The following is a 17,098-nucleotide window of genomic DNA, read 5'->3' on the forward strand; positions in this document are numbered from 1 at the left end:
CCATGTACTATCTCAAAATAGATATTATTCAGTGTATTATCAATTCCGCAATTAATATAACTTCCGATCTAATGTTTATCATTACTAAGAAATGCTATAATGTTATAGTGACTTTCGTGCCATTGTTCCTCATTTTGCCAAGAGATCCACACATTACAATGGAATTCTTCACGTTTTATCAACCGAATCAGGGCTATCCCAATACTTCCCTATTGAGATTCCTTGATACAACTGATACTCATTTTTAAATTAACGAACTTCAGACCCGACTAAAGTTCTAAAGAATATCTGGGCATTGGGTATCCATCAGTGAAAGTTGGTCACTAAGTCCATATGCCTACATTAGCGTAACCGACTCACGGCTGTTTTTAATCTGAAAAAACTGCGAGAAAGGCTTCCAAAAGGTCGGCCGAAACAACGATTTAAAAGCCTCGCAATTGCATCCAGATCAGGCATTTGATAGAACCAAATGGCGAAACCGGTCACATCGAGCCGACCCCGCTTGTGAACGGGACAAAGGCTGAAGAAAGAGATACATTTATGTATGAAAGAAACCAGCGTTAATACCACAATGAAACGTTATCATCCCCTTTTCGGCACAATATGAATTACAAAAAAAAGTTTTGTGTCTAGTCCGTCATATATCCGGTATATATCAGGAATCTGTTTCACAGGGGCTAAGTGTAACCATAATTCCTTTGATTCATCCACATTTTCATGGGTTTTAGATGAAGCCCAACCCTATAACCGAGTATCGATTCGTGACGAGGCTCGTTCCCTCAAACGAGTCTCGAACATGTCATATGACATTGGCTGCAAATTTCCAATTGGATCACTCATTTACTAGCAAGTTTGCTTTCGACTGTGTTCTTGTGCGTAGTGCTCCTGTTCGTGCGTCGTATAAAAATCTAAGTAATTAAAATGACTAGCCAAACACAGGGCATTCAACAGCTACTTGCTGCCGAAAAGAAAGCAGCAGAAAAGGTAGCAGAGGCAAGAAAACGTAAGTTTTTCTAATTGTTTTCTCCAAAATCAACTTGGAAGCGGCCATCACATGACTTCCATCATACGAGGGTGTAAATTTTCTATTTTCCTTTTTTCTTGCTTCAGGTAAGGCTCGCAGGCTAAAGCAAGCTAAGGATGAGGCAAATGAGGAAATTGAAAAATACCGCCAGGAGCGGGAGCGACAATTTAAGGAGTTCGAGGCCAAGGTGAGTAGGATAGTTTTCTTAGTAAAATTTTACACTATAACATGAAACATAATTAGCTAAATCACTAGCGTATCTTGAGGAAATTAAATAATTTCTATTTTCTAGCATATGGGGTCACGTGAAGGCGTCGCCGCTAAAATCGACGCAGACACCCGAGTGAAACTGGATGAAATGAATCGTGCTCTGCAGTCGCGCAAGGAGCCAGTCATCAACGAAATCCTTCAATACGTTTACAGTATTGTCCCAGAAATGCACAGAAATTTCCGAAAAGAATAAATTCTTCGGAATCTTGTTGGCTTTACCTAAAGGTTAAATTTACATCAACCGCTCTATTCAAATTTCCATTAGAAATGTAGCTCGTGTTCATAATCTGGAAGTAAACACTGTTTAAAGTTGTTCTACTAAATTTTATTTGTTTCTTGTTATGTTATCCATAAGTAATATGATAAAATGAAATAAAATCCATCGCCTGCGTGTGCACAAATTATATTTACATCAGCATTCGATTAAAAATGTTACATCACTTTCGTTCTGACGACAGTAAAATTTCATCTTAAATTACCGAACAGGATTGAATTTGTTTCAGTTTGATTCATGCTCAATTATGGCTGATTCTTGTAAGAAGTCTAACCAAATTCGCTGGCAAAGTAAGGTTTGGATTTGCCGATGGCGGAGGCAACAGGTTTAGCTAGTCAACCACCCATTGTCCGGTCATACAGCCTCACCAAGCCTTGGAAATCCCACATTTTACATACACAGTATTGTTTAGACAGTACACTGTTCGTCATCATCATCAACGGCGCAACAATCGGTATCCTCTGGCGTCCTGACCTACGCCATCGGTCCATCTTAAGCAGGGTCTGCCTCGTTTTCTTTTGCCCTTATAGACTTTCCGGCCTGGATCATCCTCATCCATACGGGTTAAGTGGCCCGCCCACCGTAACCTATTGAGCCGGATTTTATCCACAACCGGACGGTCATGGTATCGCTCATAGTTAGGAGAAATTATCAACGGTCTCAAAGTTGCATTCTCCTATCTTTATTCTTCCCGTTTGACCAGTGCGGCTTGATGTTATTAGTTGGTTGGTTTTCGGTACTGACGTTGCCACCATATATTTTGTCTTGCCTTCATTGATGTGCAGCCCAAGAACTCCCCCGCCGCCTGCTCGATCTGGATGAAGGCAGTTTGTACGTCTCGGGTGGTTCTTCCCATGATGTCGATATCGTCAGCATAGGCCAGTAGTTGGGTGGACTTGAAGAGGATCGTACCCCTTGCATTTACTTCAGCATCACGGATCACTTTCTCGAGGGCCAGGTTAAAGAGGACGCATGATATGGCATCCCCTTGTCGTAGACCGTTGTTGAGGTCGAATGGTCTTGAGAGTGATCCTGCTGCTCCTATCTGGCCTCGCACATTGGTCAGGGCCAGCCTAGTCAGTCTTGTAAGTATCATCGGGATACCCAATTCTCTCATGGCCGTGTACAGTTTTACTCTGGCTATGCTATCATAGCCGACTTTAAAGTCGATGAATAGATGGTGCAACTGTTGTCCATATTCCAACAGTTTTTCCATCGCTTGCCGCACAGAGAAAATCTGATCTGTTGCTGATTTGCCTGGAGTGAAGCCTCTTTGGTATGGGCCAATGATGTTCTGGGTGTATGAAGCTATCCGGCCTAGCAAGATAGCGGAGAATATCTTATAGATGGTACTCAGCAGCGTGACACCTCAATAATTGCTGCACTATTATTGTGACTAATTGAGGAAGTGTTATTAGTTACAAACGTCCTCAGATGAATCTTGATAGTTGATGTATCTAAACGGAAATTTACTTTATATTCAACACTACAAAATTGTTTACTGAATGCATTCTTCAAATCAGCAAACATTCCCTGGAAACTTGACTGTAATCAGTGAAATTTAACTAAGACCAGCTCGGCTTCTACATTTACCCAATCTAACAATGAGTGGTATTCGCCTATTGCCAGTTTGTTGTGTAACCGGAATTATATTTGGATTTAAACTTTGGTAATTGCCCACAAACAGTGAATGGTCCATCGAGTGCTAACTCCCTATATTTCCAGAAGGTATGGTGAAAGGGTGAGATTTCTAGTTACAGGGTCGGAGAGCTGCTTTCCTTCGTGAATGCTACGGGCTGGCTCTGAAGATCCGAGCCAGCTGGACTCCGCTTCCCTGTTTCTATAACAACAGTCACGGTCTTAGGAGTTTGTGGCATCAAAACGGCGCACCAAAGCGCTAATTGGGCTCCTCGGAGCGGCCACTGATACCTACCTACCTACCCCATGGTGAAAGGGAACAAATCTATTTTGAATGTCGCCAAACTGGACGGAAAATTTTACTCGGATCACGATGAACATCCCAAAAGCATTAGAACTTATTCAAATAATCCTTTTGTAGAGACGAAACCTGGAGAAACATAGTTTCGACATCGTCTTTATTAGCAGGAAAAGCCAACTTAAAACTTCTGTAATCAACCAAAATCCCCATTCGAAATTTTCTGCGCTCATTGCAACTACGTGTAAGTCAGACGGACGAGAATGAAAATGGAGATATGTTTCGGAGAGCCCCTGAAGGAGGCATATTTAGCAACAGGCAGGCTTTAATCAAAGGTAGCGAAACATATTTCCCTGGCGAACCACACCAATTACAAGGAGAACGTAATTATGGAAATTTACAGTACCCAGAAAGACGCGCTCAATAGAAAACAAAAGCAACGGATACCCTTGGCTATTCAAATTTATCAAGAAACGTACTCGATGGAGTAATTATTATAACCGTTCCATCAGCTAGATGAATAACCAATGAGAGATATGCCAACGAATGGTTAACTGCTCCCTTGGACCACTTTATAGATAAAGAGCAGCACGGCTTTGCGAAACGTCGATTCACTGCTACTAACCCAATAGACTTCATCAACTCCGTCGCCAAATGTTTATATTCTCAGCAGAAAGTTCTTGGATTTGTGCTCACACAATACTTTTGTCCAAACTAGCATCTTTTAACATTCACCAGTTACCCACTACAGGTGTTCAAAGGTGGCAAGCAGGCAAACAAGGAAACAACTCTATTGACTGAGTCAATCCCAAGTGACCAAGGAGAATCTTCACTTCGTAGCGCCGGGAAATGCTGTATTTACGTTGACTTACTGGTCGTGATGCAGTAGGCAAATGTTCCGAGGTCTAGTTAAGGCGATCAGATTCTAGTCTGGATGGGACTCATCTGAAATGGTTTTGATTACGGAGCCTTACCAGAGGTTATCCGGTACCTTGGAAACTGGGGGCATGTGTCGGACCGGTTATTTGCGGTTGGCCACCTTGTAGGAGTTTCATGGTGGCTGTGACTGTGCGCACAGTGCGATTAAATTTAGAGTTGCGCTGTACAACTCGAATGCTGTACTCCTTAATTGTGGTAGAGGCTTAAGGTAAGTCTCGTATCCACCGGTATGAATACTGAAGCTGCACTCAGTATAAACCGGTGCTGTTGTGCCAGTCACACATGTCCGATGAGGTTGACACGACGGGGACTCACGTAAACCCGTCAGTTCCTGTCGCGTTTCCATTGATGGGTGCTTCTCCCCCTCTGGTGTACCATAAGGTTCCATTCTGGGTTCACTACCATTTTTATTCTTCACCAAAGACCTTCCCTCTCTCCTCACGGCAGCTTACTCGTGTTAGGTCGATGATCTCAAACTCCATTTTCTTTCAGTTGAATTTAAATAACCTGGTTCGCTCCATACATAAGTTTGCACTGAATGTTAGCAAAAGGCATTCGATATGGGCTTCTCTCAAATCCTCTCTCTGACTCTGTTTTCCTGCTCCGGCATACACTGCCTGGATGTCTGCAATAGTGCTCCCAGAATACCTAGCTTCAAACTGCATACCTTCTCTGACTTTGATTCAGTTTTTTAAACTTCCTCGTATGTAGAATTCTTGACTATTGCTCTGGTTCTCTTCCCGCAACAGTGATTGTCTTTCGCTAGAAAAAAATCATCACCATTTCACCCGATCCATTTTCTTTAAAACAAACTTTCCCCGTGTGCAAAATCTTGCCCGACACCCCTTTCTTAAAATCTCTTACTGAAACTACGCAGAATCTTCCTCGGTATGTGTACCCTTTTTTGCAGCTTGGTCCGCTAGTCTCCCCTTCGTACTTCAGTTTTAGGTTTTCTTCTAACTTCCTTTAATAAATAAATAAATAATGACGACTCAAGTACAGACCTGGCTCTTTCAAGCGACAAACAAATAGCATGATCCTAGACTTCTTTCCTCATTCGAATGTAAGCACTAACAAATATGCATGGTTGCAGGAAGAATAAAATTTTTAGTAAAGAAAAAAGGAGAAAAAAATTTAGGTTTTAATTTTTCTCCAGGTTAGCCTATTTGGCTCTAGTGCTGGATTAAAATAGCTTCGAGTTCTACCCGTTGCATCTGATGAACATCGGCACCAAAGATCTGATGCGTCCATAGGCGGACATTCACAAAAAAAATGCTCCGTGGATTCTGCTTTTCCATTAAAGGAGGGGCACGTATCATCTTGAATAATTCCTATTTGGAACGGATGACCAGCTAGTGAATTATGGCCTGTCAGAATGCCTCCTACTTTTCGACAGGACAAATTTTGCAGTATGGATGTTTGGTTCTTAAAGGAAAAGTTTGGTGTGTCTAGCAGTATTTAGGATCTGCCACCTGTCATTGTCTTAGCCAATGCTATTGATACTCCAATTGCTAGTTCCGGTCCTAGCATGGGGGAGATTGAACTCTCTTTTGCGAGATTTCATTTCCCTCTACACAACGGTAACCCAGTACCCAGAGTAGTTCCACCGTATTGAATCTAGAGATACAGTTCAAACGGTTTCTGCATTCCTGAACGATTTTCGAAAAGGACTATTCAACACCCTCAATGCGGCCTGGCTATCATTACAGATTGCGATGCGCTTGCCCTTCAAGCGCCCGTCAATCATCAAGTTTCCCACCCTTAGGAGCGCATATATTTCGGCTTCAAAAAGCGTTGTATATTGTCCCAAAGGAAAAGTCCACTTCTGGATTTTATTCCAGAGGTAGACTACAGCTCCGGAACCCTGTTCTGTTTTTGAGCTATCGGCGTAAAATACTTCCGTATACCTCGCCACGCATTCCTCTGGGACTTCCCAGTTCTTTCTACATCTCAGGGTAACTGTATGTATTCTACCAAGCAGATGTATGAGGACGCGAGAATCAAAAGGCATTTTAAGAACTGGATTCGCTTCTGCCAGAAACTCTTCCAATGCTCTATGTCCCCATGTCCGTTGTTTCCCCATAGACTTAATCGAATTAGTCTATGAGCTGCTCTCATTGCAGTGCTTTGAATAAGAAATTTAGAGTCACCAAAACCTTTTAGGAAGTTTTGCAATTTCTAGGACGGAAGTTGATTTTGCAAAATCTTGCAGCGGAATTTCTTCTTTCTTCTATCTTTTGAAACACTTTTTCCTTGATCGAGTGGAGAATCCAATTCCAATTCCTTGATCGAGTGGACGCAAAAAAACTATTCTAAAATTGACAAATGTTTTGTATTTTTTGTTGCATGAATCACTATAAGCAGTTGGTTTATAATAAGGAGTTAGATTGGTTTGCATTTCCAATCATAAAAATATACCTATCAGACCCATCAGAACCGCACAACAACGGTAATCTCTGCGAACACATTTTTATCCTAGGGACATTGGAGTTCCGGTATGTTAATATACCTCGAGAAAGTGCTTTATAGAATAGGGTTGATTCATCCGCGTTGTAGGCGCAGCTACAGAAACGGCCAACGTTAAACATTTAAGTGAATTCGATGGCAGTTTCTTTTAGCATCGGGCCTCTAGAGATACTAATCACAGGCAGGCCTTACGAAAGGGGCGTGGAAAACGGAGTTTTCTCGAGGGCCCGGAATAGAAATTTCAATGTAAAACGGGAATAATAGAAGAGCTCGCATAGTTTTCACCCCAGCCCTCTGCAGTTTTCAACCCGGTCCCCATTTTTCCGCATAATTTCGCTTCCGGGCCGAATTTTTCCTCTACGGTCCTGATCACAGGGATGCCGCCAACAAATTAATACGAATTTGGGTAAGTAATTGTGCTTCTAAATTAAAAGAAAGGTATGCGTGTGTGTAGCATGAAACAGCTATCATTTCAAAAAATCAAAAATTACTGACGGTTTCGTCCAGGGCAGAGGCAACTCATCAGACGCTGCCTCACCTCTGCCCTGGGAGCAGCATGATCGAAAGTGCCAACAGGTGGAAGAACGCTCCCTTTTATCGTCGCAAAAACACGACAAGGTTGCGAGTTATATTGGACTAAAACGCCAGTTGTTTTAGTCTAAGCTAGACTAAGGCTAAAGCTAGGTAGTTGTTTAGGATATGTGGGATCCTAAGTCCACATCCACTTGATGATGGACCGGACTAGATGAGGAGCAACTTACTCCCACGTTTTCGACGAAACCGTCAGTAATTTTTGATTTTTAATGCTTGGGGTGCTATGCTCCAAACTAGGGGTCCATGGACTAGAAAACGTGGGAGTAAGTTGCTCCTCGTCTAGTCCGGTCCATCATCAAGTGGATGAGGACTTAGGATCCCACATATCCTAAACAACTACCTAGCTATCATTTGTTTAACGAAGTAAATTCAGTTTGCATTTAACCATATCTAAATTTCTTTTGCACTTATAAATATTTTCTATTTATACATATTGCAATGATTACCCAGATTTTAGAAAAAAATTGAAGGTCAAGGCATGTGGCTCAAAGAATGCGTGCATTTATAGAGAATTTGCGTTTACGCGTGTTGCACTTAAGTGGGCTCCATGGTATACAGCATATTTTATTCTCCAAATAGTAATTAGAAGAATAAACTAAGATAGCACTTCAGAGCCCGGGTATTGTTTTCGGCATTAATCAAAACGACTCACTTAAAAATTGACTGACGTCATTGCCAAAGACTGTAATAATTTTAAACTATACTTTATCAGTGAGGAACCCGTCTTAAATTGATTTTCCCTTGTAGAACATTGAAGCCTAGACATTTTGTGAAGAGCTACCCGGTTCAAGTAGGCTTTTTATGCATTGGAAAATTACGTCATCCTGAAATACCATACAATTAAAATCTATTATAATGAAGAGTTGTAAATGCTGTTTACAGAAGAGCTCCGAACAATCTTTTGTAACTTTTGATATCCAACTTATTTCGAGTTGTTTGTTACAATTAATGTATGAAATATGATCAATAAGGGAATACAATCTGAATTATTCTTTATTCTGAAATAGGATAAGCCCATTATGTTTAACAGTTAAGACATACAAAACAAGTAATATTGTTCGAAAATTGAAAAAAAAAATTGAAGAAATTTCTTTTTTATTACTAAATACACAACATTCATATTAAAATTATACCTTTAAACCTGTCGTTAGCATATTTTACGCAGCCCCCATTTGAAGAATCGGAATGAATAACTGAAAAGCACTCTTAACGTAGGAGGAGCTACTAGATTCCTAAAAAAAAGAAAATTTATCGCTGTGAAATATTCAAAGTATCCACACATTCAACTTTACCTCAAGAAAAATGCTGGTTATCAGAGAACTAGTCTCTTCAGTAGTTTCATAAGTGTTCAATTTTGCCCCGAAAAGATTAGCAATGGAGCGCAAATGCAAACAGAAAATGTGAGTCAACTGCACTAGACTGTCAGCCTCATTCGCAGTACTGTGATGATCTTGTATAAGAATCAGTTCTGCAATTTTATGCATTTTGCTAACAATTAATGCTGTTGTTTCCGCAAGACATCGTAAAGCTTTGTTATATATCTCCTGGGGTTCAACGTCTTCTAATTTCGCCAATGATGTAGAGTTACCCTCCCAACACCTTTAATACAGATGAATAAATTAAAGGAAATAAATCAAATTGATAATAAATTAATAATACTTGACTAATTCAGCGAAATCCACTTCGATGCCTAGGTCTTCAGTGGCGGCAGCTAATTTTTCTTTTAAATCAACGGCACCTGACAAGCAATCGTTTTCTTCATCCAATTCTCCCAAATCACACAGCTCCTTCACTTCATTTAGAGTTTCTTGCATTTCGGCAAGAGCTTTTCCTGTTAGTGGTTCCAACAAAGACTGCAGTTTCAGCGACGACTGCTTCGAAAGCATTTCTAACGCTTCTAAATGAACTAATCCATGATAATGATCAAAAAGCATTTCGAAATGCAATTGCTTTTTGTACGAATTCTTTTGTATTTGCTTCAGTTTATTTTCTGTTTCTTCAGACTTTTCTTTTGCTTCCCGTAAAATCTTTAATTGAATATTTTAGAAAGCTCCAGTTATAAATTACAATTAGCAAACAATTACCTGACTTAGTACTGGTTTGTCACCGTCTAATCCTAGTAGCTTTCTCTTATTTAGCAGAAGGGGATCGTTTTCTTGTAAGATGGTCATAGTCTTCTTTCCAATCCCCTCTAATGTGTCTAATCCTCCAGTAATAACTTTATTACCAATTTGGGTAACACCTAGGCATAAACAAAAATTTTTTTTGTTAAATTTATTAACAAATATTAAGTGAATAAACGTCTGTTCAAATGAACTAAATAGATAGCTTGTGTGTATATGATGTGAAGGGAGAGTATCAACCTCTAATCTCGGATCGAAAATATATTTTTTACTATAATAACAGTTTGGCAAGTTAGCATCGTTTAGATGCGAGTGTATAAAAGGGAGTCTATTGCTTAATATGTAATAAATCCGTTCATATTGTCGGTATTTATAATTGCAGCCAAGATAGTCGAAGTTTAACAAACCATTGGCCAAATATGGCTTAATTAAATTTTGACATAATCCCTACAACGTGTTACAACTCGGCCATTTACATAACATACTGCATCCAGTATTATACTCAGTCAAATAAAAATAAAATAACTGAAATCAGGGAAATTAAAATATACTTGAGTTTACTCCATCTTACTAAATCCTGCATTAAATGACATTAACCAAAAACCATTATACCTTTGAATATTCCTCCTGAAAACGCTAGGTCGTCCACCACAGTCGACGTGGCAGAATTCGACCCGATACTATCGAGAAATCGGTAAAGGCGACTCAGGAGGTAAGTTCACTTGTCCAAATATTGATCCGTGGCTGCCCGCTTAACATTGATACGTTTATCGGTAAAGAGAAAAAACTTGCAAAACTCCTTCGGAAGTAGTGCTTCTATATTTGTACTCCAGGGATGGAGCAGTCCAGGGTGCTTATTGGGGGATACGAACCCATGCGCACAAAGGATTGCTTAAACCTCACCAAAAAGAACCTCCGAATCATAGTGGGAATTCTCACTGGTCATTGTCGGCTGAACTACCACCTAGGGAAGCGAGGGATATCTACGGACACTGCCTGCAGGTTCTGTGAGCAGGAGGACGAAACCTCTATGCACGTCCTGGGACAGTGTCCGGCACTTGTGCAAAGTAGGTCGATACATCTGGGAGAACACTTAATACCAGATGCAAAGCTGAAACTTCTGGAAGTGGGGAACATACTAAAGTTCCTAACGGTTACTGGCCTGCTTGAGATACTATGATCAACAGGTACACTATAACCAGTAAAAGGGGCACAATAGTTCTTCAAGGACGCGGTGCGACTTTCCCTTAACAGAATAATAATAATATTTGTACTCCAAAAAACTGTGTTTTGGCAAGAGTTGCAACAAAAAAGGTGAACGTGATATAAATTCTGCTGCGTTGCAACGAATATCACTATCATTTCAGCTTTTCGTGCAATCCATTTATTTACACACCTGCCGCAGACAGTTTGAACCGATGCCGATGCCGTGAAAAATGCCATTTGGCAACTACTCGACACAACGAACTGTAACATTCCTGCCGGCGATTATATTATTGAGTAACCCCAAAATTCATATCGATGGAACCGCATATAGCAGCCGGTGCCACGATTCTCGTGGGGTCAGGTCACGCAATGAATGTGGGGAGGGTGTTGTCGCTTTTCCTGGCCCTCACAACCTTGTACTGACCAATAAATGTTGTCACATCTATTAGCACTTCCAGCAATGTACTACCACATAGGATGGAGGAGACGGGGGAGCAACTCTGTCGGCCGAATTTAAACCAAGTGGCCGTCGTGATGCAGTAGGCGAATGCTCCAAAGCCTAATTAGGGCAAGGGGACTCATCTGAAGCAGAGGTTATCTGATACTATGGGAACCGGCATAACCCCCTGAATTCATATGTCTCAGGAGAATTTTTGCGACATGTATTTTTAGCCCGGTTATTCGTGGTTGGCCGCCTATTGGGAGTTTCATGAGGGTTGTGGTAATGTCCAAGTGGACAAGAGACTTTAGGGCCTCAAGTGTGGAGTTGCGTTTACAACTCGGGTGCCGTACTCCTTCGTTCGGTAGGGTCTTGAGTACGCCAGCTACCTTACTTATAAAGCGCCAAAGCCATCAAGTAAGATCTAACCAGAACAGGATTGGAGGAATGTATAGTATCCGTAATAAGAGCCAGCATAATCCAATCTGATCTAGGATTTAGTCACTTGGCCAGAGCTGCGAGCAGAGGGACCTTATATCTCCGGTGTTCTGATTGATAGTGATTTGTGAAATTTTACACTTAATGAACAGGAGCGGAATGAAAATGTTGGTGGTGTCGGGGATGTTTCCCGCCATTATGAGTGCAATCATAGAGGGCGCATTGGGAATGCACTACAAAATACGGACTCTGCATAAATCCAACCAAAAGGGAGCTGAATTCCGCAACTAAATGAATATACAATACGTTCGTTCCTCCAATATGAAGTATACGAGGTTAGACAATTAAGTATATTTAAAAATTATTCTGCAGCTCTGCAATCCACTTCACTTCCCCTTGGGCAGCTATACAGCGATTCCAGCGCGTTTTCCACTCTTCGTAACATTTCCGGAACGCTTCGACTGGGATGTCCGCGAGTAGCCTCGTCACGGCCGCTTGGATGTCCGTAATTGACTCAAACTGGGTTTCTTTGACCATCGTTTTTGTTCTAGGGAACAATAAAGTTACAGGGTGACATATCGGGCGAATAAGGTGGCTGTTGTAACACGGCGATCCATTTAGAGGCTAAATACTGGGACACGCTGAGGGCAGTGTGGCACGGCGCGTTGTCGTGATGAAGGATCCAGTTACGAGTGAACTCTGGGCGCACTCTGTTGACTCGTTTTCGCAATCTTTCGAGAATTTGGCGATATTAGACTTGATTTGCGGTTTGCCCCGGTGGAACGAATTCTTTGTGGATGATTTCACGGCTATCAAAAAAAGAGGTAATAATCATCGTTTTCACCTTCGACTTGCTCATGTGAGCTTTTTTCGGGCGGGGAGCATGCGGGGACAACCATTATGAGCTTTGACGTTTGGTCTCCGGGTCGTATTGGAAAAACCAGCTCTCATCGTCTGTAATAACTCGGTTTTCCACTTGTTCCAAACAGTCTTCTGCCACGATCATTCGATGCTGCTTTTGCTCCTCAGAAAAGTTCTGAAGGACCATCTTCACGCACAAATTTTTCATCCCGAAATCGCCTATGAAAATTTGTCTGACTGTTTCACGGTTCATCCCTAGTTCCGAGGCCAACATTTGAACTGCTAAACGCCGATCTTCACGGATTTGGGCGCGCACACGCTGCGCATTCGTGTCAGTCCGCACCTCGACAGGTCTCCCACTCCGTGCCTCGTCTTCCACGCTGCCACGCCAATCCTTAAACTCTTTATGCTATCGAAATACCTGGGCACGACTAAGAGCACTATCACTATGCATGCACTTTTACAATTTTGGCGTATGTTGCCGAAACTTTTTCTTCACGGATTTGGGCGCGCACACGCTGCGCATTCGTGTCGGTCCGCACCTCGACAGGTCTCCCACTCCGTGTCTCGTCTTCCACGCTGCCACGCCCCTCCTTAAACTCTTTATGCTATCGAAATACCTGGGCACGACTAAGAGCACTATCACCATGCATGCACTTTTACAATTTTAGCGTACGTTTCCGAAACTTTTTCGCCCAATCTGGCGCAAAATTTTATCGTGAGGCGTTGCTCTAGATTTCGTTTCTATATTTTCGTGATGAGCACCACCAACAAACGTCTACTCAACACGACACAACAGGCAAACTAAACAAGCTAGAGCGAAGTACCTCGGGAACACACACAATCTGAGCTCCAAGGGGAATTTTGCTGGGTGCTTTACATGGTTGCGCAGAGTGGAGAACTGACCATGTATTGCAAAGCTATGACAACCGTATTTTTCAAGATGACCTGTGGAATTCCTTCAGTCTTTTTTCTAATAAACACAGTGTAGCTGAGCCGTACGGTGTGCCAGGATTCGTCAGTGTATTCCAGGCGGAAGTACTGGAAGCCTGGTGATGGCTGAGGCAAGATCCAAAGCCCAAGGGAACATAGCCATTCTAGTGATATCCTCCAGGCACGTGAGGCAATGCAGGAACACGCTCAACAGTTTAGTCGACAAGTTGAACGACGCCTTCTTCTAGATTCCCGGTCATAGGAACATAGAAGGCAACGAGCGGGATGACAAGTGGCCAGGCGGAGCTATGCTTTTGGCAGCCTCTCGGTAGACACAGTCTATGTCCAGCGGAATCTACTCGCAATACTTAGCAGTCGTCTTTGCAGATGCATTCTGCACATCTTTATGCGCATATATGATGATGTATAGGCACGTGACTGCATGTCATAATAATCGAATTATGGTAAGTTTCAAAACGAACCGGCGGACACTCACACACAAGAGATGGCTATAACTTGTTATACATGCTGTGCACAACATAGATGTAAAATATGCACACGAACCATCTCCACTGCCCCTGCCCGCTTTGAGCCTCCAGTTGACTTTCCTGTGTAGAGTCGTGCTGCGTGGGAACTTTTGCTGTGTATGTGTAGTCTGTTCGAACGCAACAGCCTCAGAAGATACTCGGCTCTGAACCCTGCCAATACTATGTGTATTTCGTATCTACTATTCGCAGGACTTCCACAAACCATAAGATAACGATACGAGAGTTGATGTTCTTATTTTATTTATATTTGCAAAGTTTGGCATAATCTAAAATTTAGTTTACAAGTACCACTGTTCCAATATGGAAAAAGAAAGGTAGCCCAGCAGAATATTCAAATTACCGTCCGATCCGATTACTTTCCCATAACACGAAAATTTTTGAACGCATTCTTGACAACCGTATTCGCGAAATCGTTGAAATAACCGTGAATCAAGCCGGATTTGTCAAGAATTGCGGAACTACTGACGCAATACACGCTGCGCGGTTACTCATGGAGAAACACCGTGAGAAGCATCGCCCTCTTTACATTGCCTTTCTGGATCTAGAGAAAGCGATTGACCGTGTACCACACGAACTCATCTGGTATGCTTTACGACAACACTTCGTGCCAGAAGAACTCGTGGGGTGGGTTCAATTGCTCTACCACGATCCGAAAAGTAAAGTGTCTATGTTGGTGTTCATCAAGGAAGTGCCCTCTCACCACTCCTCTTTGTCCTTGTTATGGACACCGTCACACGGGATATCCAACGTCCAGCGCCCTACACACTGCTTTATGCAGATGATGTTTTCCTAGCATCTGATAGCGAAAATGATCTTGAGCAACTTATTAAAAAATGGAATGATCGCCTCATGCAACACGGTCTCAGATTGAATTTAAACAAAACTGAATTTTTGACGACCGATCCCCATGAAACAGGCACAATCACTGTCAGCGGCAGTGATCTGCCCAAAACTGAGCGATTTAAATACCTCGGGTCAACGCTATCAGCCAATGGAGAACTGCGTTATGAAATTGCTTCACGCATTAACGCAACCTGGATGAAGTGGCGTTCCACAACTGGTGTCCTTTGTGATCGACGTATCAGCGAACGTCTCAAATCTAAAATTTACCGCAATGTCGTCCGTCCAGTCGCTCTCTATGGTTCTGAGTGTTGGCCGACCATAAAAGACAATGAACGGCGTCTTGCGGTAATGGAGACGAAGATGCTACGTTGGATTAGTGGCGTCACACGTTTAGATCACATCCGAAATGAGGATATCCGCGATCGTTATGGGGTTGCACCGATCGTGGAAAAGTTGCGAGAGAGGCGTCTTCGATGGTATGGTCACGCAGTTCGTGCAAACGAGAATTCACTTGCAAAGATTGGTCTGAACATCGAAGTTGATGGTAAACGACCAAAAGGCAGACCTAAGCAACGGTGGCTTGATACGCTGGATGGGGATTTGAAAGCCTCGAGATTGCACCCAGATCAGGCATTCGATAGAGCCAAATGGCGAAGCCGATCACGACGAGCCGACCCCGCTTGTGAACGAGACAAAGGCTGAAGAAAAAGAAGAAAAAGAAGAAGTTTATCAATTACCTGTCAACAAATTTCCAACACTGCTTCGAATCAGGTCTTCTTTGCTGTCCTTTTTTACTAAAATCTTCTCATTACCACTGTTATCGGTAGATTTGGTCTGATTTTTTTCCTCTTCATGTTTTATGCGAGCCATTTCCTCTGGATCTGGTACGCCAATGCTATTCTCGAGTACATTACAGAAACCCTGACTTACTTGCGAAGTGAGCGTTGAGACACCTTCCGTTGCGTTTGATAAAAACGATACCACTCCACCCCAATTTTTCCAACCCCAAGAAGATTCGGGTTTTTCTACAATTTCGTTTTCTCTTCTTTCTGTTTCGGTTTTGTGATCTTTTGTGTATTGTGTTTTCCTGCTATCGCTTTGCAGTTCTCTTAATACGGGCAATGTATCATATGAAGAAGAAACATTATTTCCTGGTTCATTGGAGGCGGTGGTAGATAAACTTGGCATTTGTGTTTTAGTTTTAGAAGCTGTTTTCAACTCGGAATGTGAAGTTTCTACACTCAAATTGTCATCTTCATCGTCTCCCCAATCATCCCAACCGTCACCTGTAAATTATTGGACATATAATCATAAAACATTCAGTCTGAAATCCAAAATATACCAACCATCGTTATCATTACTTGGCTTTGCTTTATCTAAGGCTCCTAAAGTTGAATTTTCAATCTGGCCTTTCGACTTCTCCGCAGAAAGTTTCTTTTCGGAAATGGGATTATTTTGATTATCGTCATCATCATCCCAGTCATCCCACCCATCTATTAAAGGATCAAAAGGGCGTTGACATTGTCAAATAGTTTTAATATAATGTCATATAACCAACCATCGCTATTATTGTTGTCTTGGGTCCTTTCTTCCGTTGAAAGTCTGGGCTTGTTTTCTTCTACAATTCCACCTGCATCGTCGTGGCATTGTAGTTTCTTTTGTTTGACGGATTTATTGTGGCCAAGTGAAGCATTCGGCGAATTCGCTGGTTTAATTTGAGCCTTCGGAGAGGAGTAATCCTCATCTGCGCTTAAAAAGGAATCACTATCAGAGCCTGACATTTCTACGAATCGAAAATTATCCACATATGACAAAAGTGACGTCCCATTTACACAGCGAAAGATTATTCCAAATATCTTTTCTTGGTAAGTTGGAGCTTTTTAGTTACTAGTTTAATCAAAAGATGGCTTCATTCACTTTACAGTGCGCGTAATATAGATAAAGTAAATGAATTTTTCGAAAAATTGTTTAAATCCTTTTTGCATAGAACAGAAACATAATTCAATATATTAGCGACAGACACAAGCACTTTCAACTTGTTTCTGGTAATAGGGTAACAACTGGAAGTTAGAAAACTCCAATTCAAATTTCAATAAAATGGAAAGAGTTATTTTTAAGAAATGTGTATTTTATTTTTCATTAGCTTGCTACACAGCACATTCACGTACTATATACTTCATACTGATGCCGTTGCTTCTAGTTGT

The 17,098-nt window shown here is 41.8% G+C and overlaps 2 protein-coding genes across 2 annotated transcripts; one reads left to right on the top strand and one right to left on the bottom strand.

Annotated features, from left to right (window-relative positions):
* Window positions 1-819: 819 nt before the first annotated feature.
* LOC119660259 (V-type proton ATPase subunit G) lies at window positions 820-1,704 on the top strand. Its single transcript, XM_038068717.1, has 3 exons — window positions 820-1,003; window positions 1,111-1,211; window positions 1,317-1,704. Exons 1-3 carry the CDS (start codon window positions 922-924, stop codon window positions 1,485-1,487), a joined length of 354 nt encoding a protein of 117 aa, XP_037924645.1. The 5' UTR covers window positions 820-921; the 3' UTR covers window positions 1,488-1,704.
* A 6,774-nt stretch (window positions 1,705-8,478) lies between these two features.
* On the bottom strand, window positions 8,479-16,745 carry LOC119659898 (protein FAM114A2). Its single transcript, XM_038068222.1, has 7 exons — window positions 16,453-16,745; window positions 16,241-16,387; window positions 15,632-16,180; window positions 9,588-9,745; window positions 9,163-9,530; window positions 8,796-9,102; window positions 8,479-8,735 (listed from the first exon to the last, which is right to left on the bottom strand). Exons 1-7 carry the CDS (start codon window positions 16,673-16,675, stop codon window positions 8,661-8,663), a joined length of 1,827 nt encoding a protein of 608 aa, XP_037924150.1. The 5' UTR covers window positions 16,676-16,745; the 3' UTR covers window positions 8,479-8,660.
* Window positions 16,746-17,098: the final 353 nt, after the last annotated feature.

The sequence above is a fragment of the Hermetia illucens genome, chromosome 6 (genome assembly GCF_905115235.1).
Source record: "Hermetia illucens chromosome 6, iHerIll2.2.curated.20191125, whole genome shotgun sequence".
NCBI classification, from domain to species: domain Eukaryota; kingdom Metazoa; phylum Arthropoda; class Insecta; order Diptera; family Stratiomyidae; genus Hermetia; species Hermetia illucens.